General features: G+C 65.8%; 1 protein-coding gene across 4 annotated transcripts in view; it reads left to right on the forward strand.

Moving 5' to 3' along the window:
• PPP2R2C (protein phosphatase 2 regulatory subunit Bgamma) overlaps positions 1-19395 on the forward strand; it is an 84225-nt gene extending 64830 nt beyond the window's left edge. For 2 of the 4 annotated variants that reach the window (XM_070067924.1, XM_070067922.1), the window contains exons 6-9: positions 3550-3714; positions 11091-11260; positions 12247-12338; positions 17110-19395. In XM_070067924.1, the coding sequence (XP_069924025.1) occupies positions 3550-3714; positions 11091-11260; positions 12247-12338; positions 17110-17401 (719 nt within the window). In that variant the 3' untranslated portion in view covers positions 17402-19395. 4 annotated transcript variants of the gene reach the window in all.
• The last annotated feature ends 5003 nt before the right edge of the window (positions 19396-24398 follow it).

Below are 24398 nucleotides of genomic sequence, written 5' to 3' on the forward strand. Positions count from 1 at the left end.
TGCCCACCTTGGGCCTCTATGTCAGAGACCTGCCCAGGCTCTCGGCCAGCTCAGCCTCAGTGTGAATCACCTTCTGCCCCTGTGTCCCCCTGGAGCAGTGGTGGCCGTGCTGTGTCTGACTTCCCGACTGGGCTGGGGCCCCAGAGTTCTGTTGGGGGTGCATCCCAGCTCTGCCAGCCCTGGGGTTCCCCTCCCAGCCCTTGGACGCCAGGACAGGCCAGGGGCCTCCTGGGGCTGTTGACTCAGCACCCTCAGCAGCCTGCTTGGTTTCACGCTTTTCTTCGGAGGGGGAGACAGACTGATTCCTCGTCCTGATTTTTTTTTTTTTTTTTTTGACAGGCAGAGTGGACAGTGAGAGAGAGAGACAGAGAGAAAGGTCTTCCTTTGCCGTTGGTTCACCCTCCAATGGCCGCCGCGGCCGGCGCGCTGTGGCCGGCGCACCGCGCTGATCCAATGGCAGGAGCCAGGAGCCAGGTGCTTTTCCTGGTCTCCCATGGGGTGCAGGGCCCAAGCACCTGGGCCATCCTCCACTGCACTCCCTGGCCACAGCAGAGAGCTGGCCTGGAAGAGGGGCAACCGGGACAGAATCCGGCGCCCCGACCGGGACTAGAACCCGGTGTGCCGGCGCCGCTAGGTGGAGGATTAGCCTAGTGAGCCGCGGCGCTGGCCAAATTCCTCGTCCTGATTTGACTCACGTCCATCTTGTTGGCCTTGAACCGTGCGTCATCTCCCAAGGTCTTCGCCCAGGCCACGGAGCAGGAGGGCAGGGGCAGGAGGGCTGATGATGCGTCCCACGTCAGTCTGCTTGGCTCCTTTCCAAGTGTTTTGGGAGCCGTATGCTAGCTCGTGGCAGAGCTAAAGAGATCACTGTCCACCCAGACTTCCGGGACTCGAGCTGTGAGGGTGTGTGCAGCCGGCCCCCGACCAGTGGCCCTGACTCTGGCTTCCACTTCCCCGTGCGGTCAGGAGGAGCCTTGCTACAGCTGTGAGCCCAGGACCTTGGAATGCGATGTAGCCGACACGGAGCCTGTAGAGGTGACCAGGTTAAAACAAGGCCCCCTAATCCAGTCTGGCTGAATAGGTCCCCCAGAGGGGACCAGGACACGGGGTGGGGGGGACGTGGGAGCCCACGAGGTGTCGGCAGCCACCGGCAAGGCAAGAGGGCAGGGCCTCGGGAGGAGCCAGCCTGCTGGCCCGCTCACCTCGAACCTCTGACCTGCAGAGCTGTGCGTGGGACGTGTCTGTGGGTGAAGCCGTCTGGTCTGTGGCATTTCGCTCGGCCTCCTGCACAGAGCTGTGAGTGTCATCGCTCTTGTCCGTAGCCAGGTTGTGAGTGTACTGGAAAAGCAGTTCCTCTAAACAGCTCCGTGTGCAGGGTCCCACGTCCCTGGTGAGCCCTTGTGGGACTCCTTTCCCAGCGTGGCTGCTCCGGGGTTGCCATGGTAACGGCCTGCCATCCCGACAGTGCTGTCCTGCTGCTGCGTCCCGATGACCCACGCTGCTCAGTTCAATCAACGGTGACCAAGGCCGCCGGTGCCGCTGTCTCTGCCCGATCCCCTGTGTGCACTCAGCATCTGCCTTTCTGGGGTCAGGAGCCGCCCAGCGAGCCCCAGCCCAGCGCCCTTGGGGGCTGCCCCGCAGGGAGAGCTGTGGGTTGTGTGGAATGCGTTTGTTCCTCAACCGTTGGCGGCACCCGGGCTGGGAGTCTGAGAGCTGGGGTTCCAGGTCTCGCTCTGGCTCCACGTGCGGTCCCGGCCTGGTCCCTTCCTGCCCCCGGCCCCCCTCTCCGCCTGGACTGGAGCGTGGTTGTCCTTTCCCGTGTGCCCGGCCTGTGCTGGGCGCAGCTCTGTGCTTACTGCCCGGTCTCCAAGCTTACTTGGTTGCTGTGTCTTTTTTTTTTTTTTTTTAATTTTTGACAGGCAGAGTGGACAGGGAGAGAGAGAGACAGAGAGAAAGATCTTCCTTTGCCGTTGGTACACACTCCAATGGCCGCTGTGGCCAGCGCGCTGCGGCCGGCGCACCGCGCTGATCTGATGGCAGGAGCCAGGTACTTATCCTGGTCTCCCATGGGGTGCAGGGCCCAAGCACCTGGGCCATCCTCCACTGCACTCCCGGGCCACAGCAGAGAGCTGGCCTGGAAGAGGGGCAACCGGGACAGAATCCGGCGCCCCAACCAGGACTAGAACCTGGTGTGCCGGCGCCACAAGGCGGAGGATTAGCCTAGTGAGCCGCAGCGCCGGCTGGTTGCTGTGTCTTTAGAGAGGAGCTCGTCACAGTGTCTCCACTTGAGTCCTCGGGGTGTGAGTCAGAACCCTGCACTGTTTTGGCTCTCAGGGAGCACTTGGTCTCACTTGAGCTCCTTGCTGGGATGTGTGCGCCTGATTCTGTTAGCAGCCTGCAGAGACTCGCCCTGGAGGGGAGCGTGGCCCTTGGTTCTGCGCCCACTGTGCCAGTGCGGAGGTCCTGATGCTGAGCTCGGAGGATCTCGGGGAGGGGGCAGAATAGGGAGCAGGCCCGGCCGGGAGCAGCAGCAGAGCGGGGCTGTTGTGGGGAGGCAGGGTTGCAGGCCTCCTGGTTGGATTGTTTGTGGTCTGTGGCTGCTTGGACTCCACACGAGCCGTGCGAGGCAGTGGCAGCCGCGCTGGAGCCCTTACGGCCGGCGAGGCCTGTGGCACGGACTCTACAGAGAGCAGTCACCACCTGGGAGCTGGAGGGTTGCACCTGGGAAAGCCCATGCTGGCCCCGCAGGGAAGAGCGTTGGTTGTGAGGCCCGGGGAGCAGAGGCCGCATGGCTCTGGCCACTCCAGTGGGGATTACTGCAGAGTCTGTGTCACACCTCCGTGCTCAGCGCCGTGCCTTCTCGTTCGGCTCTAGGAGGGGGTCCTTGGTCCTCTGTCCTGGCCCCGGTGGCCATCGGCTCGGGCGTGTTTGCCTCCAGGGGCTGTGGCTGTCATAGAACCACACACGTGACCTAAGTCCTGAGCCCCAGCCAGGGGAAGGCCGGGAAGGCGGGGCTGTGTGCAGTGACAGCAACAATCCGAGGCTTGGGACAGCCCGAATGTCCCCTCAGGGGCTGCAGGTGTGTCCACTGCAGAGCTGCAATTCCAACCCCAGCCTCGCGTGCCGGTGAAGAGGTGGCCATGTGTGTCAGGGGAGACTGGAGGCCTGTGATGATGCTGCTGTCAGAGGGGACAGAGCCGCCGGAGTGAGGCCAGGGTGTGCCGGGCCTGGAAGGCTATACCATGGGGTTCCGACACCCTGCTGGGGCCACCGGGACTGGGCAGGTCGAGGGCAGGCCTTGGAGCCAGGGAGGGGTGAGGCTGCTCGGCCCTGTAGGCGCCAGGCTCCCAGGCGGGGCTACCTCCTTGGCCAGCAGCAGGTGGAAGCCCCCCATCTACACTGCTCAGCCCATCCTGGCATTCCCAGGACTCTGTACGAGTAGGGGGTTGGCAGTGGCAGGGGAGGGGGGCTGCGAAGTGGGGGGGACGTTCACCCCGGGAGGTGCCACGGCGCCCTGCACGGCTGCTTCCTTGACCTCGCTGCCCACAGACATCGTGGACATCAAGCCGGCCAACATGGAGGACCTCACCGAGGTGATCACGGCGTCCGAGTTCCACCCGCACCACTGCAACCTGTTTGTGTACAGCAGCAGCAAGGGCTCCCTGCGGCTCTGCGACATGCGGGCGGCCGCCCTGTGCGACAAGCACTCCAAGCGTAAGTGCCCGCGCGAGGCGGGGAGCTGGCGCGCAGGGGTCAGTGGGCGGGCCCTGTGCTGCTTCACTGCTGGGCTGTCACCCACTGCCCCTCTGCGTCTCAGACACTGCCCTGCCCCGCCCCCGGGGCCAGGCAGCTGGGACGAGGGCCAGGGCATCTGGAGGCTAAGGGGGCACCAAGTTCATGTGTGCCCTCCTCCAGGGAGCTCTCCCTGCCCCCCAAAGCATCCCACTGATCCCACTGTCACAGCACTGGCCACACCCTGGGAGCTCCCGAGTCTGTCCCTTGTCACTAACCCTAGAGCCACCACGGGGCTGTGCATGAGGTCTGGGGCTGAGCCACCCCCGCCACCACAGCCCCGGCCACACCAAGCTCCCTGTGCTCGGTCTCCCCAAGCTCACCGAGCTCCGAGGGGCCCACTGCACAGAAGACGAAATCGAGCCCTGGGTGAAGAGCGCCAGGCCTGGGCTGCTTGCTTCTGGGTTGTGGTGCTGGCCACGCAGGCGGTCCCCACGTGGTGCCCCTTCCAGATGACCCAGCGGGGAGAGCGGGGTCCGTGTGGTGCCCCTCCCAGATGACCCAGCGGGGAGAGCGGGGTCCGTGTGGTGCCCCTCCCAGATGACCCAGCGGGGAGAGCGGGGTCCGTGTGGTGCCCCTTCCAGATGACCCAGCGGGGAGAACGGGGTCCGTGTGGTTTGTCTCTCCCTGGTGCCCACCCCCTTGCCTGGGAATAAGGCCATGGTGAGTGAGTGAGTGACGCCAGCCAGTCCTGCAGGAAGCAGGCGGCAGAGGGCCAGATGGACGTGACAGGGTCACTCTCTGCCCCTTGGGAGTCTGATTTCGTGGGCATTCGGGGCTGGAGGTTCCACGCCAGCCCCAGGGTCTCAGGCTCGGGGTCCTCAAAGCCTCCCGACCCCTCCTCCTTTCTTGCCAAGTTCTGTCCTCATGTCCCTGCCCACTGCTCACCTAGGGTTTGCTCGTTCCCTGGACATTCAACAGACACCTGTTCCTGGCATGGGGGTGCAGCAGAGACCCCATGGGCAGACCCCCCCCGGCGCTGGCGTCCAGTTCAACGTGCACCTGACTGGGACATGGTGTCGGGGTGTGGCCAGTGGTGTCAGCGACACCCAGAGAGGCCGGGGGCGGGACTTAGGGTTCAGACAGCTGGGGGTGTGTATACAGCTCTCCTGGGGAAGGTGGGGGCCGTGTGACTGGTTGTAGTGACCACGGGGGGTGGGGTGGGGGTGGAGCTGGAGTGGGGAGGGCCACCCGGGCCGCAGCCGTGGGTCACGGGGAGGAGCCGCCTCTCATCCTGAGACTGGCACGTGGTGGAGGGAGAGGGTGAGGACGGAGGCAGGTCTCGGCAAGGAGGGGACGCAGCCGGCAACAGCGGGACTGCAGGCTCCCACAGAGGAGAGACACCCGGGCCGGGCTGGGGCTGGGGGAGGGCCGCCTCTGCTGCCCACTCCCGCTGCTCCCCGAGGGCAGGAGAAGCCGGGGACGCTCCCTGGGACAGCGGGGCGTAGTGGGGAGGGGCCGGCAGGTGCAGGCCAGCAGCCTGACACTGGGGTCCAGAGCCCAGGGAGGAGTCCCAGGTGGAGACACAGGTGAGGGAGTTGCGGGCGTCTGGATGGGGTGGGAGGGGCCCTGAGACCCTGGAGGGGCCCTGAGATGCCCCGGGTGCTCCCGGTGAGTGGACAGCGCCGGCCCCAAGCCACAGCCCAGCGGCCGCGTCCATTTCCCATGACCGCCACAACATGACGCAGAGTGGCTACAGCGTAAATCTGTCCTCCCCCAGGCTGAGGTCAGGGGTCCACCTGGGCCTTGTTGGCCACAGTCCAGGCGGTGACAGGGCTCTGGGGAGAAGCCCCCTCCCCTGCTCAGGGCCCCTCCTTCCCTCTTCCACGTGCAAGGACCCTGGGCCAGCGCCCTCTCCCCATGGTAACATAACCAATGGGCTGTGGACTGCCCCACGGACATGGGCCATTATTCTGCCCACCACAGGGCCTTGGCCCAGCCACCTTATGTCCATGGCCTGATGATGTGGGCCACATGTCCACCAAGCTTAGCCCGCTTTCAGCTCAGAGTCAAGTGGCGCAGAAGAGAGACCTGCCCCTGGGCCCAGCCCTGACCCTGTCGGAACCTCGTGGGAAGAGAATTGAGGCTCCATGGCAAATCCAACTGTATAGGAGCGATCAGAACAGTGCACGTGCTGAGTCAGCAGAGCATGTGATGAGTCAGCATTCTACATGATGAGTCGGCAGAGCACTTGATGAGTCAGCATTCTGTGTGATGAGTCAGCAATGCATGTGATGAGTCAGCAGTGCACGTGATGGTAAGTCGGCAGCAGTGGCACCCAGAGAGTGAAACGCTGTCCAGCCTCTTCATGTGTTGGTTTAGAAGGTGATTTAATGACACGAGAAAATGATTGTGTTCAAACCAGCCAATGACTACCCCAGAAAGCAGCCGCAGGGGAAACGCTGGAGAAGAATCTATTGAGACACTGCCCCCTAGTGGCGGGCTATGGGAACGTGATTCACCTTGTCTTGATGGCACTCTGTGTGTTTGTGCTTTAAGGACGGATTGAGACTGAATCAGAACACGCATGTGTGCGGAGGGCAGCAGTATCCGGGGATCACGGAGACCCTAGTACAGGAGACACAGTCCCGTGTCCCCCACACTGAGTGAGGGTCCCTCGTGTGCTGCAGCCACTTGTCAGGGCCCCCTCCCCAGGTGTGACAGAGCCGCCCCCAGGGCAGCCGGCGCCAGCGCCTTGCACACTTCCTGGGCAAGGCACCTCGGGTCACGTGACTGCCTCATGACTGTCATGTGAGCCCATGGAAGGCAGCCCCCAGACCCTGGCGTGGGAGAGAACAGCCTTGTTCTCAACAGCTCAGCTCCTTCCTGGCCCCCAGCCCCCAGCTGCAGTGAGCGGTAACCGCAGGGCACTGGTGGACTCGGCCTCTCCCAGATGGCACTGCGGTTCTGGAGGGTTCCTTGCAGGGCCACGGTGTCCAGGGAGGAGCCTTGGGTCTGCGGGGCCACCGCGGGGTGGATGGTGTCTGGGCGACTGTGCGCCGGCTCCATTGCACAGTAGACTCCGTTCCAGGGGCCTGCTGGCCGCTGCCCAGTGGCTCACCTGGGGACAGTCCATTGTTTCTAGAATTTTCTTTCCCCCTCGAATTCCGGGTCCTGCAGACATTTCCTCTCACGCCAGGCTTCCCGTAGGCTGACGACTTCCGTCTCCCACACCTTGTGTCGTTGAGTTTGCCGTGGAGAGGCCATGAGTGGGTGCGCTGTGCGCCCTGTGTCCCCGCCGTGCTGGGTCTGAGTCAGGCTGGGAGCCGGGGGGAGACCCAGAGATGGCGCGGGGAGTGGCAGGGAGCGACACCCGGGCACCAGGGCTGCCTGCGTGGTTTCCCCACAAGGGAAAACCGTGCTTTTCCGTCCCCTGAATGCAGAGCTCCTGCCGCCCCCGGGAAATGGGGAGGGGGCTGGGGGCTGGGAGGCACGTGCGCGGGCGGGCAGGGGGTCACGGGCCACGCTGTCCCTGTCCGCAGTCTTTCTCCAGAGTACCAGACATCCGGTCTTTTGTCTGCTCGGCAGTGTGATGGTAACCATGGAAACACAGCGCAGCCCTCCTCAGAACCCGGAGTTATTTCTGCTCTTGACAGCACAGAACATGCCGGAAGGAAGGGCTGTCGGGCTCGGAGCACAAGGTTTCTTAGAGAGGGAGTGATGGCAGCCGAGACCCTTCGCGGGGCCCCGAGTGTGTGCCTGGGCCAGTCCTGGGGAACGCAGTGAGCGCAGCCGGCACTGGCTGGGCACGTGGCCCCCCTGTCGTGGGACCCCCCCAGAGCCGCGCTGTGGGGGGAGCCGTGGGCCCCACCTCACAGATTGCTCCGTCTGCAGCCACAGACGGCCGCGAGACCCTGGTTCAAAGCCAGACGTGTAACATCGAGGGGTCGCAGGGTGGTGCTTGTCTAACCTTCCAGGGTACCTGTTTCCTGCCTTCGCCAGCTCCTGGAGGGGCCCGCGGTGGGGCAGGGATTCCTAGGGAGGCGTAGACTTGGGGCAAGGTCTGTTGTAGCGGTCAGCTCGTGGAAACGTGGAAGAAAGACGTCCAGGTACTTTCTTACGCAGTCTGGTCTTTGCCCTTCAAACCCGTCAGAAATGCCCGGCACAGCTGGGCTCGCCGCTGGACCAGCGAGCGCACGTGGCGTCCCGTGGAGCGCGTGGCGTCCCGTGGAGCACGTGGGCCTCTCGCCCGCCCTTGGCCTCTGCGTTCTCTCCTCCTGCCCGCTGGGGCGGGGGCGGGGAGGACAGACCCCGCCCACTGCCCTGTGCCGTGGAGCGTGGAGGCGGAGCCCCCTAAGATGCAGGTCTCCACCCACCCAGGCGTGCTGGGAACCTGGAGCCGGCCGCGTGGTTTAGGAGGGCACCGAGCAGACCAGGGCACACAGTCGGGGAGGTAGCCCCGGCCGCATCCCCAGAACCCAGCGCCTGGTCTGACCTGAGCGGCAGCCCCACCACTCACCCGGCCGAGCACCTGGCTGGGGCACGGGGCGGGGGTGGGGTCCGGGGGCGGGGGAGGGTCCTCTGGCCTCCCTCTCCTCTTGAACCCTCTGCCCCGTTCCTCCTATTAGGTCTATACCCCTGCTCATTTGAAAAAAAAAATATTTTTTTTAGATTTATTTGGTTTATTTGAAAGGTGTGGGCACAGAGAGGCGGAGATCTGCCCGCAGAGACAGGTGGGACAGAGGTCTTGTCTCCGTGTGACACGGAGCAGTGGGCGGCAGGGTGGCGAGGCGCGTGAGGCCTCTCCGGGGAGGGTGATAGCGCCCAGCTGTCCCGATGGGGAAAGCAAGGTTAGGGAGCTCCGCGGGGAATACCGCCCTTCAGGCCAGGCGGCCGGCTCAGGAAAGGACTGGGAGGCGGTCTCTAGGCTAACAAGGGAATGGGAACCAGGTCTGGGGTTTGCTAGGTGTGACGCAGGTGCCACCCCCCCACCCCCGCCGGGGTTTCGGTACCCAGTGTTAGCCTGGGCAGAGAGGAGTCCCTGGGGGCCTTCCTGGGGGACGGGGCTGGGACCACCTGCAGGGGGCCCAAGTGATTGAGCCAGCACCTGCTGCCCCCCAGGGTGCGCATGAGCAGGGGGCTGGAACCCGGGGGGCGCGCGCTGTGCCAGACGCCGCCCCCTCACAGCGTGGGCGCCGCTGCTTTCAAGCTGAGCCTCGGCCCCCCGCGTTCTTTCCGTCTTTACTCCTGGCGTCTGAGAGGAGAGGAGATGCCACGGAGCCTTCTCTGCCCGAACCACGAAAAGTGCCCGAGGCTGCCGGTCTCATCTTCGTGGTCGAGCGCAGAAGGGCGTCCCATGCGACCACCAACCCGCCTGCAGAGGCCTCCAGGCCCCATGCTGGCTGCTGGCCAGCCACCCGCGGGAGGGCAGCCTGGAGAAGCCCACGTCTGGCCCCGCCCCGCCTGCGCCCAGTCCCCAGAGGACAGGGCCTGGTCCTGGCCCGGCAGAGTAGCGGTGCAGAGAGGGAATCAGGAAGGGAACACGCAGGCGCCGACAGGGGTCTGTGCGCCTCCGCGCAGGTGCCCGCCGGCCCGCAGCCCCGCCTCTCCCCCAGGCTGCTCAGGGAGCAAGAGGCTTGGGGGCCGGGGTCCCCCAGCTGGGGCTTGCAGCATCCGGGGCCTACAGCCTCCCCTGCCCCCAGCTCCCTGCCTTCCTGCTCTGAGTTGTGGGCGCACAGAGGCCCGAAGTCAGTCGATGCGGGAGCCGCCTCCAGCGCTGCCCCCCCTTTCTTCCCATCCGCCCACCTGGCGGGGTGGGGCCGCCTCCCGGAGCCGGAACCCTCCTTCCCGGAGGGAGAGGGGACCCCAGTCTCCTACCCCGCTCCGGACCCCTGGTCTAGGTCGCAGCCTTGCTCTCCCGACCCTCAGGGCTCCCAGCTCTTGATGGCGGCTGTCCCGGGCCTCCTGCCAGCACTGGCCCTCAGCTCGCCCCTGCCCAGGGCCTTTTGTGAGCTGGCCTCGCCGGCCTCACCCTCCCAGGTGTCTCCACGGCTCCCTGCCTCGGGTCTGTGCTCGGACGTCCCCTCCCGCAGAGGCCCTGTCCGTCCCAATGACCAGGCCCCGCTCTGTCTCCCTGTACTTTCTTCCAGCATTCGTGGCTGCCTGCTGGCCTAGTGTGGCGTTCACTTTAAAAAAAAAAAAAGTATTTATTTATTTGAAAGTCAGAGTTACAGAGATGCGGGGCGGGGTGTGTATGTGTGTGTGTCTTCCATCCGCTGGTTCACTCCCCAGATGCCTGCAACGGCCACAGCTGAGCTGATCAGGAGCCAGGGGCTTCCTTCAGGTCTCCCATGGGGTGCAGGGCCCAAACACTTGGGCCATCCTCCACTGCCCTCCCTGGCCACAGCAGGAGCTGGATCGGAAGTGGAGCAGCCGGGACTCAAACCAGCGCCCATGTGGGGTGCTGGCACTGCAGGCGGCGGCTTTACCTACTGTGTGCAATGCCGGCCCCCACCCCAGGGTCTTGGATGGGCCTGGCACACAGTAGGTTCACAGGGCGGCCTGGCTGACTGCGTGTGAGTGTGTGAGAGCGTCCGCGATGCAGGAGCCAGACAACAGACGCATTTCTGGGAAAAGCAGAGGCAGCGACCGCCCCACCCGGGCTGGGAGGGAGAAGGGCTCCTCTACACCGAGGAGGGGCCAGCGGCTGGGGCGGACCCGGGAGCCAGGGAGCCGCACGCACGGGACACTGCAACCCGGAGTGGCCGGCAGGCGGGGCTAGTGCTCAGCCGGTTTCCATGGGGACAGCGAGGCAGGCAGCCCCTCCTGTCCTGCCACGAAGAGCCCGAGGACCCCAGGCCTGGGCCCCAGCTGCCCCAGCCCCGCGGCCCGGCAGGCTCTGGTCGGCCACCAGTGCCTGAGGTTCCACGAAGGGAATATAGCAGGGTTGCAGGGCCACCGGCATTGCCCAGCCTGGCGAGGACACGGCCCAGCGCGTGCGAGAAGGCAGGACGGCCGTGCGAGCTGGCGTCCCGCCCATGGGTCGGAGGCAGGCAGTGCAGCACAGCGAGTCTGGAGTTGGGGGCGAATTCGCCGCACGTTTATGGGGAGGTTGGCTGAGGTCCTGGGCACGGAATCGGACTCAGATGCTCAGCAAGGGGCCGGCCCCTCCCTCTCTGCACATCACCCTGGGCCTGCACCTGCAGGTGTCTAGTGGCAGGGTTGATGAGTGACTGAGTGACTGCAGGCAGCGACCTCATGAGCCAGGGTAGAAGCAGGGAGGTCGGTCCTGCCGGGAGCAGCTCAGTGACTCCCTCTCTCTCTCTCTCTCTTCCTCCCTCTCTCTCCCCCCCCCCCAGTCTTTGAGGAGCCCGAGGACCCCAGTAACCGCTCCTTCTTCTCAGAAATCATCTCGTCTGTGTCGGACGTGAAGTTCAGCCACAGCGGCCGGTACATGCTCACGCGGGACTACCTCACGGTCAAGGTGTGGGACCTGAACATGGAGGCGAGGCCCATTGAGACCTACCAGGTGGGCCCCTCTTCCGGGTGGGGCGCCACCAGGCCTCCCTGCCCTGCGCTCGGGCAGCCAGGGGGCTGGCCGGGGGCGGGAGTGCCTGCGGGTTCCTGAGCGGGACCTTGGTTTCTGGACGAGGGATGCAGGAGGAAAGAGGCGCCCCGGGCTGAGCCCGAATCTGGGGTGCAGAGGCAGCACCGCCCCCCCCCGGGCCGGGAGCCAGCATCCGCAGCATCCCCAGGGGGGTGGGCACCGGCCCTCTCCCCGGGAGTGCGGGCCCCCCGCTAAGTCAGGTGTGTGCCGGCAAGGACGCTGTGCCCCCCGGTAAGTCAGGTGTGTGCCGGCAAGGACGCTGTGTCCCCCGCTAAGTCAGGTGTGTGCCGGCAAGGACGCTGTGCCCCCCGGTAAGTCAGGTGTGTGCCGGCAAGGACGCTGTGCCCCCCGCTAAGTCAGGTGTGTGCCGGCAAGGACGCTGTGCCCCCCGCTAAGTCAGGTGTGTGCCGGCAAGGACGCTGTGCCCCCCGCTAAGTCAGGTGTGTGCCGGCAAGGACGCTGTGCCCCCCGGTAAGTCAGGTGTGTGCCGGCAAGGACGCTGTGCCTGCCTGCAAGGGAGACTGGAAGTGGAATTAAAATACGTGTTTATTTTGGTGCAAAAAGGAAAAAAAGTTGAAATCCAAGCATTTGGAGGGTCTACAACATGCATATCATGAAAACTCTGTGTGGCTTTCAGCTCTTTCCTGGGATCCAGCCAGATGTGGGAAGGGGCACAAACTGAAATTCACGTGGCGTTGAGAGAAGGGGCTGCTTCGCAGCTGATTCCAGCCGTGTCTCTGGCTGGGGGGATGCGGGAGGCTTCTTGGAGGAGGTGGCGCTTGGGCTGGCCCTTGAAGGATGGGCAGGATTTGTGCGTGCAGATGCGGGTGGGACATCCCGGTGTCCCCGGGTGTAAGGGCGGCACAGGCTGACAGCCGTCACCACTCACCCCTGCCCGTCTCCTCCAGGTCCACGATTACCTGCGGAGCAAGCTGTGCTCCCTGTATGAGAACGACTGCATTTTCGACAAGTTTGAGTGTGCCTGGAACGGGAGTGACAGGTAACCCTCACACACACACACACACACACACACACACACCCGGCGCAGCGGGCCTGGGCTGGCGACTGGGTGAGATGCATCCCGGGGACTGGTGGTTAATCGGCTCTGATGGCTCCGGTGTGGGAACGGGCCCGCCCTCTCTGAGCAGGTACAGTCGCCAACATCCGCCTGGATCCTTGGGTGTGAGAACTGGGGGTGAATTTCCACCGGCCGCCACCTGCTGCATGTGCTTTCGCGCATTGCCACCAGGGGGCGCCCGTGCGCAGGCGCCAGTGCCAAGCCCTGGCTTCCCCTGCCCCTCCGCGCTGCCCCCTGGAGACCTGCCCTAGAGCTCACCCGCCTGCCCCCAGGAGATCTGGGCAATGGCTGCCGAGCCTTCTAGAAGGCGTGGGCTGTGCCACCTCCTCCTCCCGAGCACGACGTGAGGCTCCCGTTGCTGTCTCTGCCTCTCTGTGCCCCTCCCCCAACTCCAGCAGCCCCCTGTTCACCCTGTCGCCATCCCCCACCCACCCCGTTCACCCTGTCCCCATCCCCCACCTGCCGCCCTCCCGCTGTGAGTCTCTCCAGCCTTCCTGGCGTTGGGAGGGTGGGCCTCGTGGATGCCGGGGGGCGAGGTCGTGGGTCTGTGCTGGCCGCGGGGGCTCCGCCGAGCCTGTCTGCCGTCTCCCCCGCCCCTGTGACGCGCTCGCTGGCCCGTGGTGTGGGAGCAGGTCATTCGTGGTGTGTTTGCAGCCCTCTCCTCCTGGACGACCACCCCAGGTGGGCCCCCTGCCAGGGTCCAGTCGAAGCCTCGTGGAAGGATCCGACTGGCCTTCTGTGAGTCACACGCCCACCGTTGGAGGCAGCGTGGACGCAGCTTGCATGCCCAGGCCAGAGGCAGGAGAGTGCTCCATGGGCCAGGGGGCCCGGGGGGACAGGAGGCTGGGGACAGAGCAGCCAGCATCCTGCTGTTCACCTGCAGAGGCGGAGTGGGGGCTGGGAGAGGGCCGCCCTGTGTCCCGCTGAGAGAGGGGCAGACAGCAGTGCTGGGTGGGGTCTGGCCTCCCCCAGAGCTCGGGGCTGGGGGCTGCTGCTGGGCCAGGGAAACGTGGGGGCGCAGCTGTGCGGGCTGCCCGTGACTGTGCTGACTTGCACTCGGCACTCCAGAGCACAGCCGGCATGGTGCAGCTCCAGCTGCTCCCCGGAGAGCAAGGGAGGGGCTGCCTGCCCCCTGCTGGCGGGGGAGAGGGGTGGTCTCCTCCAGCCCCGTGCCCCGGGGCGGGCGTCCTTCCTCCTTCTGCTGTCCCCTTCCGCTTCCCTTGGTTAAGCAGGCGCTGCCCCGTGGCACCGAGACCAGAAGCAGGAGTGGCCGTTGGCATTCCCAGATGCCGGCAGGGCGGTGACCTGAGCCCGGCCCCGCTCTGAGCGCTCAGTGTGCGGGATCTGATTCACACCCCCCCGGGGGCCGGCTCCCTCCCGGTCTCGTGTCAGGGGTGGATGGGACACCCCCCCCCCCGGGGGGGGCCGGAGCAGGGCGGAGGGTGGCCGGCAGAGGGGTGTGCACGCAGCCGGAGTGCCTGACCGCGCCACCTGAGGGCAGCAGAGAGCAAGCCGCTGCCCATGTTTCGGGAAATTCTAGCCCCGCGGCGCCCGGCGCTGGCGCTCAGCAGAGGTGGGAGTGGCCACCCGTGCACCGCGTCCTGCGGGAGCCTGGCCGCTGCCCCCCGCTGGCCCCAGACCAGCATGGGCAAGGAGCGGGGCGTCCAGGGGCCCCGGGCAGCTCCTCTGCCTCGGCGCCTGCTGGCCAGGCAGGCACGCTGGGGTCGTGCCCTGAGCCGGGGTCAGCCGGCGCTCCCTCCCAGGGTGTGGCCGCCAGCCTGCACGCGTGGGCCTTGGTTTGCAGGCAGCAGGCATGCGAGGCGGGGGGCGGGGCCGCGTCAGCGGGATGCCCCGGGCAGGGGGCTTGGAGGGGCTGGGGGGCTGGGGGGCCTGGACGCCCTCTGACGAGGCAGCGTTTGGATCTGGACATGGATTTGGACGCGGCGGGTGGGAGGGCATTGGGCAGCGGGGGCAGCGTGTTCCAGGGGAGAAAGTGGGTGTTGAGGGCGGAGCTGAGGGTCAGGGCACCCGGGAGCCCCAGGAGCCCCAGGCAGGGGTCGTGAGAGAGCCGGGCAGGGATGCCCTTGGCCCAGGGCTGCCAGAGGGGGGAGGCCTCCAGGGGTGGCAGGGAGGGCAGGAGGAAGGTCTGCGCTCCGTCCCCGCCCGCCCTGACCTTTAACCTCAGAGGAAGCAAGAAACACACTTGTTGCTGCAAGTGAGATGGATGCCGCGTAGACGTCCCCTACACGCTCCAGGCTGTGTAGACGGATGCCGTGTAGACGTCCCCTACACGCTCCAGGCTGTGTAGACGGATGCTGTGTAGACATCCCCTGACACACTCCAGGCTGTGTAGACGGATGCTGTGTAGACGTCCCCTGACACGCTTCAGACTGTGTAGATGAATGCCGTGTAGACGTCCCCTACACACTCCAGGCTGTGTGGACAGATGCTGTGTAGACATCCCCTACACGCTCCAGGCTGTGTAGATGGATGCTGTGTAGACGTCCCCTGACACGCTCCAGGCTGTGTAGGTGGATGCCGTGTAGACGTCCCCTGACACACTCCAGGCTGTGTAGACAGATGCTGTGTAGACGTCCCCTGACACACTCCAGGCTGTGTAGACGTCCCCTGACACACTCCAGGCTGTGTAGACGGATGCTGTGTAGACATTCCCTACACGCTCCAGGCTGTGTAGATGGATGCCGTGTAGACGTCCCCTACATGCTCCAGGCTGTGTGGACAGATGCTGTGTAGACGTCCCCTACATGCTCCAGGCTGTGTAGATGGATGCTGTGTAGACGTCCCCTACACGCTCCAGGCTGTGTGGACAGATGCTGTGTAGACATCCCCTACACGCTCCAGGCTGTGTGGACAGATGCTGTGTTGATGGTCCCCTATACGCTCCAGGCTGTGTAGACGGATGCTGTGTAGACAGCCCCCCACCATGGCTCAGGACGGCCCTCTGCTGCCCCGTGGGCCGGCGGGCGCTGAGCTGGGCGTGGCGAGTGCGCGAAGGCCCCACCCCCGGCCATCCTGGCACGCACCGGTGTCCCTGCGCCCAGAGCAGCCTCCCGCGGCCGTGGGCTCTGCTACTGGTGTCCTCACAGGGTCCTGGGCCCCCCACACCGAGGCCCAGCCAGGCAGGACAGGCCCTGCCCACCCCGCGGCAGCTCCCTCGGGCCCCCCACCCGGGGCTGCACCCGCAGCCCTCTGCCCTCGGGGAGGGGTCAGCCAGTGGAGGAAGCAGAGGACACCCGAGGGCGGGCGGCGCAGAGGCCACGTGTGTGTCCCCTCAGTCCGTTGTCCCCATGCCCCCCCACGCAGAGTTCCCACCAGCTCCCTCCTTCTCTCTCCCCCTCCGTCTCTCCCCCATCTGCCCCCACCAACTCTCCTTCTCGCTCCTCCTTCTCTCTCCCCCTCCGTCTCTCCCATCTGCCCCCACCAACTCTCCTTCTCCCTCCTCCTCCTCTGGCCCCTCCCTCCCCCCCTCAGGCTTGGCTGGTGCCTTAGAACCTTCCAGAACCTTTCTGAGTTGCCTCCATGTGGAGCTCTTCCCCAGTGGCCCAGCCGGCCCCTGGGTGCTTCTGCCCCTGCGGGGGCCCTGGCTGGATGTCCAGGAGCAGAGCCACTGTGTGTGTGTTGGGGGGGGGGGGGCGTTCTCATTCCCTCCACCAGACGAAGCCGGTTCATGGCAAGGGGAGGTGACAGCCAAGGCAGCGCTGCACGCCGTGGGCTCCACCAAGGCTCATGGCACGGGCGGGCAGCTCGCGGGCTGACATGGAGCCTCACGTCCCCCAGCGGGCATCCTCGGCCAAAACTTCCCCAGCCCCTTCTGTGAGGGGGCAGGGCTGGACCTTGGGGGTCCCTTCCCATCCGGAGTAGGAGGGCGGGGCCCGGCCTGGTCAATAGCCACCGTGAGCCCGGCTGGCCCAGGGCCCGCCTCCCCTGGTGCCCACTAGGAGCTGGGGCCTCGGGTACCGCACTTGCCTGATGGTGTCTCTGTTCCCACCACCGTCAGCCCGGGACACAGGGCTGCCTGGGGCCTCTGAGCCTCATGGGAGCCCCGTCCCTGGCTGGCCTGGCCTGCACGGGGCCTGCACACTCCTGCCTCTTCTGCACCACACTGCTCCAGGGTCACCTGTGGTCACTCTTGTCTGGGGACAGCCCCTGTGAGCCCACATGGTCCCATGCCATCCAGGGCCGCCCTCAGGGGCACCGTCCAGCATCTGGACAGGAAGGGGGCATCCTGGCTGGCTCGCGCCTCCATGGAGAACTGAGCCAGGGCCCCCTGCCCCGTTCCCCAGGGACCCCTTCCTCCTCTCCCCACTACAAGGCCCCCTGCAGCTGCAGAGCGCCAGGCCCTGTCTCCAGCAGGGAGAGAACCGAGAGCTCTGCCTGGGGAAGTGGGCACGCTGCAGCCAGGCAGCGCACCGGGGTTGCCTCCCCTGCAGGCGGGGGTGCGGGGCTGGGGAGGGATCTGGTGACCCAGGGGGCCAGCCAGTGTCTGTGCTGCTGTCTCTGGGCTGGCACAGTCGTTGAAGTCCAGGGGTTAAGGGGAGTATTTTGGTTGTGCTTGGGGCGGAGCTCCTGGCCCCACGGTGTGTGCAGTGAGGTCACCTGACGGGCGGGGCAGGGCGCTCTGGCCGTCCTCCCCCGCCCTGACGCCTGCCCGTCCCCCCCCCCCCCCCCGCAGCGTCATCATGACCGGGGCTTACAACAACTTCTTCCGCATGTTCGACCGCAACACCAAGCGAGACGTGACCCTGGAGGCCTCGCGGGAGAGCAGCAAGCCCAGGGCCGTGCTGAAGCCGCGGCGCGTGTGCGTGGGCGGCAAGCGGCGGCGGGACGACATCAGCGTGGACAGCCTGGACTTCACCAAGAAGATCCTGCACACGGCCTGGCACCCGGCCGAGAACATCATCGCCATCGCCGCCACCAACAACCTGTACATCTTCCAGGACAAAGTCAACTCCGACGTGCACTAGGGCCCCGGGACGGCCCGGGGGTCGCCCCGCCGCGGTCGGTCGGCGGTCGCTGTCTGGATTTCGTTTTCTAAGGAAGGATTCATAGCCACAGATCTCAAATGGACGGGAGTCAGGGGCAGGGCGCCCCCGTCGCGGTCAGCGGTCTTTCCCACATCGTTAGTTCATTCCTCACTCCCACAGGGTCCCCCGGCCAGGGAAGCTGGGGCTGGGCCCGGCTCGGGCTCTGGGGACGCCAGTGAAGCGCAGACGAGCCAGCCAGGTCCCTCACGTTGTCCATGGTGCGGCTGGCCCCGGCTCCCGGCTGGCTGTCCCACATCTGGTTTGGGATGGTGAATTCACGCAGAGAACTTGGAGGTGCAGGCTCATTTTTTTTTTTTTTTTGGTTTTTAGCGACCTTTGAGGAACCTAGGACCCAGGGGCAGCGCTGTGTCCTGGAGGGGGGTCTCACCCCACTGAGCGAACAGCCCAGGCCTGGTGCTCCGCCCCCTCTAGCCCCGCCCCCCCACCGCTGCCAGGCTGCTTTGCCCCCCCAGCTGCTCGCTCTGCAGCATTCCTGTCCCCACCAGCATTCACTGGGCACCTCCTGGAAACAGACGCCGCCCCCACCCCCCACACACCCGCCCCCTGCCAGCCCCTCCCCCCTCTGCTCCGGCCAGCCATGAAAGGTGGCCGAGGCTCCGCGCTGCCCGAGGTGGAATCCCGTCCAGGCCCTGGCGTGGGCTCAGCGTCCCACGAAAGTTCTGGAAGGCACACGGCCCACCGTCTCGGGAGCTGGGCCGGGGCCGGTGTGACGGTGGCCGGGGCCAGCCGAGAGGCAGGATGGGAGGTGGGGAGGTCCTCGCTCTGTCTGGTGGCGTCGGGAGTTGGCCCCCAGCTCGGGCCGCGTCGCTCCGCCACAGATGCACCTGCAGCTCCTCTCCAAGCGCCATGGATGGCTTCCCAGAGGACCTGGTGCCGGGACCACTCGAGGACACTTCCAGAAGGCCCACGTGCAGTCCTGGGGGCCGCTGCCACAGAGAACGTGGGGAGAGGGTCCCCGCCCCGGCAGACGCCAGCCCACGCCCTGCTGCCTTTGCTCTGGGGCCCAGCAGAACCCTCGGCGAGCAGAGCACAGCCGGGCCGCCTCCGTCCGTTCCGTTTGTGTCTTTCTGTAACCACGTGCAACATGGCCCCAAGGCCGGCCGGGCCCCACTGAGCCCCTGCCTGCCGGGCGGCGGCGTACTTCCCCGTGTGTAGGAGCACAGATCGCATGTGTGCTGGCTGCCGGCCGGGGCGTCCCCGCGCAGCAATGGCTCCATTGGTGTTTTTTTCTTTTGCAATCAACATGAATGAATGTTTGTTTCTCTCTCACTGGACGGCCCAGGTGGCCTGGGCAGTGTTCCGTGCACACACCTGCTCTGATTCAACGTCACAATCCAAGCTTCTTTGACGGCTTGTCCCCCTTGAAAAGAGGTTCCCAGGGGTGGGGTCTGCTGTGTCGAAAGCTGGGGAAGCCAAATCCAGCTGCGAGGGCCCCACGTGACTGCCTGGCTGTGTGGTGCGGCTGTCTCGAGTGCTGTCAGACCGACCAAACCCAGGTCTTACAGCTCTGCAAAGGAGGGCTTTTCCGTCTGAAAACTTGGGTAGCAAGCCAAAAAAAAAAAAAAAGAAACACAGTACAGAGCTCTTCCCCGGAGAAACGTGTATCTTTGGGTCTCTGGGAAGATCCAGATATGCAAAGCAGATGGTGCATCCTACAACATGGATCGGAGGGGGAGGGGCGACCCCGGAAGCCGCGGGAGGTGGCGCGCGCCCGTGGTCGTGCGCGCTGGTGCCGTGCAGGGTTCACTTGGTCCCCACGAAGCCGGCGGGGCCTCTGGCGGTGGAGATCGACCGTTTTGGACTCTCCTAGGTGCAGTCTGTCTTTGGTGTCTCACAAATTATCCAACTGTTGAATAAGATTATAAATATGTGAATACCAGCTTTTTCCAATAAAATAACAAATGTTCCATGGACAGCGGGGCTCCCGGGGCTGTCTGTGTTTTCGAGGCCTGCCCCGGGCACGGGGAGGCTGGTGGCATGTACCAGGCACGCACCGGGCTCTCCTGGCTGCCTGGCTCCGCACGGCTCGGCTGCTCCAGCACCTGCGGCGACTCTAACCTCTCCTTCATTGGGAAAAAAAAAGTCTGTTTGAAAGGCAGAGTACCTGGGAGACACAGAGCTGCCACCCGCTGGTTCTCGCACCAAAAGGCTGCAACAGCTGGGGCTGGGCCAGGCCAAATCCAGGAGCCTGGAACTCCATCCGGTCTCCCACGTGGATGCCGGGGCCCAAGCCCAAGCCGTCTTCTGCTGCTTTCCCAGGCGCATTAGCAGGGAGCTGGATGGGAAGCGGAGCAGCCGGGTCTGGGACCAGGCGGCTGGAGCAGCTGGGCCTCGACGCCAGCCCCAACCCGTGAGCTCTGAGCAGTGGCGCTGCTGAGAGGGCAGACGAGTTCCCAGGGGGCCGAGAGGGGCTTGGATGGCCCCCGTGAAGCCTGTGCCTGGCCCGTGAGCACTCAGTAAGGGACAGGCTCCCTGTTCTGATCCGTGCTGACGCAGGCGTGCCTGGCTCACTGGGATTTCCAAACAGCCACGCCCCGAGGAGGGACCGAGGGCCGGAGAGGCTGAACACTCAGCCGGAGGCCTCATGGCTGGCACGTGTTGGCACCGCGTTTCCACGGCTGCCCCGGCAGCCCCACTGCGCCTGCGCCTCCCAGATTCACACAGAAACCAGAGAGGCCCGGCCCCGGGCTGCCGTGGCTGAGGTGTGCGCGGGTGCTGGTTCACCTGTGGGTTCCCTGCACCCTTTGCTCCCCCGAGCCTCCCGAGCGGGAGCCGGCGCCTCACCTGGCCCTGCCCCCCGCTCCCTGCTGCCCCCAGCTCTGCTTACTCAGCCGATGTGACGTCAGGGGGCCTTTGGCTCCCTGCTGTGTCCCCAGAATGCAGCGTGGGCCTGGGGCCGCTGGCTGAGCAGGGCCTTGTGGGTAAGTGTTGGCACCTGGGCAGGGGCCGGCGACCTGTGCATGGCACCGACTTAGTACCCTCGCTTGCAAGGAGAGCGAGGGGTCCAACATGGGAACCCAGCAAGGCGCAGCGGACATGGGTGAAGGCCCCGAGGCTTTTGGGAGCCAGGAAGCTCACGGTGAGTGGGAAATGGGTCAGAGGCTGCAAAGCTAGAGCCTTAGCCGGCAGCGGGGGCGTCCGGAGGAAGCTGGCCGGCACAGAACCCCACAAAGGCACTGGGGCGGATGGGGAGCAGGCCCAGTAGGGTGGGGTCACACCAGATTCTGGGGGTTGTGGGAAGAGCTGGAGGGGGCCACCAACTGAGAGCCAGGACCGCCCGCCCCACCCTGCCGGGCCTCCTTCCCGAGGAGCCACGTTCTTGGTGGTTAGTCGAGGCCCTTGCTCAGCCAAAGCATCCCGCTGGGCCACTGGCCGGGCGCCCCTCCCCCGCAGGGGCACACGGAGCTCCTGGCAGCTTCAGATTTGCACCGAGATACAAGCCACAGCCAAGGTGCAGGTGCAGTCCCCTGGGGGCAGCCAGCAGCCGCAAGGCCCAGCGAAACTCCCCGGGGACTCCCCGGGCCTGAGTGGACAGGCACTGTGTGCACTGCACAGGAACCTAGGGGCCTCTGGGCTGCCTGCAGGAAGGTGACGGATCTGGCAGCTGGAGGGGCGGAGGGCAGTGCGTGTGGGCACTTGATGCTGTCACTCCCGGGAAGGAGGAAGAGGGCCCGAGCCTTCCTCCCTGCCTTGGTTTCTCCGAACTGCTCCTTGGAGGTGCGAGGCGGGAGTCCCGCCACTAAGGGGCGACCCCAGCCCCCAAGGGGAGGTTTCCTGGTTACCGTGAAGCTCCCAGAACTCGAAATAAGGGAGTCACTGCAAACCTTCGCAGAAGCAAAGCGCCAGCGTCTGCACCTGCTGCTGCTAGAATTGTGCCCAGAGGCCACGTGGGGGGCAGGACCGGAGGTGGCCTCAGGAGGGAGCAGTGGGGGAGGGTGTGGGAGCGGTGACCGTGTACCCCTAACACGTCGGCAGAGGAGCAGGTGGACGGGGCCGGGGTCGCAGCCGAGGTGTGCAGATCTGGCCAGCCGTGCATTGAGCGGCCGTGAGACTGCGCTGGGAGCGGCTTCGAACCGCCCCCACCATGCTGTGATGCTCTGGGGCTGTCCCCTCCCCCTGGGGGCCTCACTTCCTCCTGCTTGATGTGAACAGCAGGGCCAGCCCCCCGGGCAGCCACTCCACACCCCCTCCCCACATTGCCGCCAAGCCTGAGCGCGAGTGTGCTTACCACTGTGGCCGCCGGGCCCAGCCAGCCCTAGGAGCGCCGCGGGAATGCAGCAGCCAAGGGTGGGCCGGGGTCTACGCACTTCCCCCCGCCCCGCCACTGCCGGGGGAGGGGCCCTGCCAGCCTCCCTGCTGTTCCTGAGGCAGTAGCCACGCTCCCCCGCCCCGGGGGGGGCTCCCTGGTGCCTGGAGGAGGACCCTGGGCTGGCCCCGCCTGTGGACACCCAAACACCAGAAAACGCCCGGCAGGTGCGGTGCTGCCCCCGGCCAGGCCAGGCCGCCTTGCCCAGGCCTTTCTGAACTCATTGCTCCTGGTCCCTGGGGTTTGTCACTGTCCGGGCAGCCACGGGAGAGGGTCCTTGCGGGGCGTGGCCTGGAAGTGCCCGTCTCCCTCCCAGCTGCCTCATGGCTTGGGACTCGGTCCCTGGCCGCAGGGGGCTGCAGGGGAGGCTGGGCCACAGAGCAGCTGGAAACCAGGGCTACTGCTCCCGGGGAAGGAGGGGCTGAGGGCCCCGCTGTGACTGTGTACACGGCGTGCCCTGCGCCCGCACTCCTGGTGCAGCCTGCGCTTGTCCCTCCCAGCGGGCAGTCCCCACGCCTCCCACAGGACTCTGCTCTCCCAGCCGGGCAGGGGCGGCTTCTGTGGTCTGCGCCCAGCAGCCCAGCGGGACAGAGAGGGCTGTGCCCACTCTGTCCACTGCCGTGGCCCAGGGCTGCGCCTGGCATGGTGCCAGCAAGCAACTGATGATCAGTGGGACAGGTGCGCTTGGACACCGGGCAGTGGGCAGGAGCAGGCCACCAGCTCCAGCTCTGGGGGTGCCTGGGGACCTGCGGCACCCACCCCCACTTCCTGGCGGGGCTCCTCAGAGGCGGGCCCTTCCCTGGAGGTGGGGAGTGGCCAGCTGGGGTAGAACCCTCTTCCAAGGACAACCAGCAGAGTCACACAAGGCGGGGCTGGGCTGTGGGGGCCCTGTCACTCTGGCCTGGAGGGAGGGTCCCCACCAGGGCCTGTGTTCCTCAGAGCAACAGGCAGAGGAGGGAATCCCCTGGGATGCGCGGGGCATGGAGAGGGAGAGCAGAGACTGCCCGGGCGCCGGGTCAGGGAGAAGCCGCGAGCAGGACCTGGTCCTAGGCCTGAGAGCTGAGTCACGTTCCCCAGGCTCCCCTCCCTGCGGTCTGACTGCACTGGTGCTGGGCGGTGACCAGGCCGGGCTGGGGCACTGCTGTGGGGTGTGGGGAGGCTGGGTGGGAGAGCAGGCGGATGATAGCGGGCTCCGGAGTCTGCAGCCGGCTGACGGGAGCCTTCCCGACCCTGAAGCGCCGAGGCCGATGAGTGAGGGCAGGTGGACCCCTGGTCTCCAGGTGTGCAGGCGGGACAATGCACCTGTCCGTGTGTGATGCCCGGGGCCAGGTGGGGAGGAGGGCAGGGCAGGTGCCTCTGGCCACAGGAACCCCCAGGGAGGGAGTGCAGCCTTGGGGAGTGGGAACGCCCCCTTCCTGTGCAGCACCTGTGTTACTCCTGGCTGCACACCCTACCCAGTCCCCGTGTGTCCCAGGGAACCCAGGGCAAGCTTTGGTCCAGTCTGGAGGCAGAGCACCAGCAGGGAGAGAAGTTCACTGACCACGACTGGCCAAGGAGGACAGCGGGAGTGGACATGGGCACGGAGCCACCTGGAGAGCCCACCCGTGGAGTCTTAGCCTGGGTCTTCCTTGAGGGAAGGTGGCTTTTTAAGCTTTGGGTGTTGGTATACCAAGAGGTAAAGGTGGCTGGGTGCTTCTCTTTCCTGCTTGTTTCCATGACAAATGTGATTCGCGGTTGACGGGGCCGGCATTGGGGTGCAGCGGGCTAAGCTGCCGCTTTTGATGCGGGCATCCCATACTGGGGCTCAGGCTGGAGTCCCGGCTGCTCCGCCTCCTATCCAGCTCCCCGCTAATGCACCTGGGAAGGCGGCGGAGGACGGCCCAAGTGCTTGGGGCCCTGCACCCACGTGGGAGACCTGGACAGAGTTCTAGGCTCCTGGCTTTGGCCTGGCTCAGTCGTGGCTGTTGATGAAGGTACCTCCTCCCTCCCTCTCTCTGCTGCTTTCAAATAAATCTATTTTTAAAGTCTGTGTCGTCTACAACACCCACATCCTCACGTGTTCTTTCAGTCCCTTCCTGGGTTTCCCGTGGTTTCCCACCGAGCTCACACTGACATCTCCCGCCTCCCTGATGGTGTTGGCCCTTTAAGACATGGTTAAGCTGGGGGCGGGGCAGCCCCAGTCCCGGACCTGCCAGATCCGTGAGCCCCAGTAAACCATCCGGGCGCGGATCTGTGTTGTAGCGACAGGGCCCCCTCGCCCCCATCGGCACTGCTGTGGGTCTGTGAGTGTGCACTCCTGCTCCATCGGCCCTGTACCTGGGGCCGGGGGCCACTGCGGGGCCCGGTGGGCAGGGAGGGCTGAGTCCCGACTCCGCCGAGGTGGAGGTGTGAGCCGGGGGCCGACACCTCACGCTGGCTCCCCTCGTCCCGGTTTGCTGTGGCGGCGGCCACCTCCCGCAAACACAGCAGCTGCAAACAGCGCACTTCGTCCTGGAGGCCAGGCGTCCACTGTGGCTCTCGCTGGGCGAGGGTCAAGGCGCCGGGCAGGCCTGGTCCTCCGGGAAGCCCCGTTTCCCGGCCTCTCGCAGCCCCTAGATGTCGCCCGCGTCC

This window comes from Oryctolagus cuniculus, chromosome 2, assembly GCF_964237555.1.
Source record: "Oryctolagus cuniculus chromosome 2, mOryCun1.1, whole genome shotgun sequence".
In the NCBI taxonomy this organism is placed as follows: Eukaryota; Metazoa; Chordata; class Mammalia; order Lagomorpha; family Leporidae; genus Oryctolagus; species Oryctolagus cuniculus.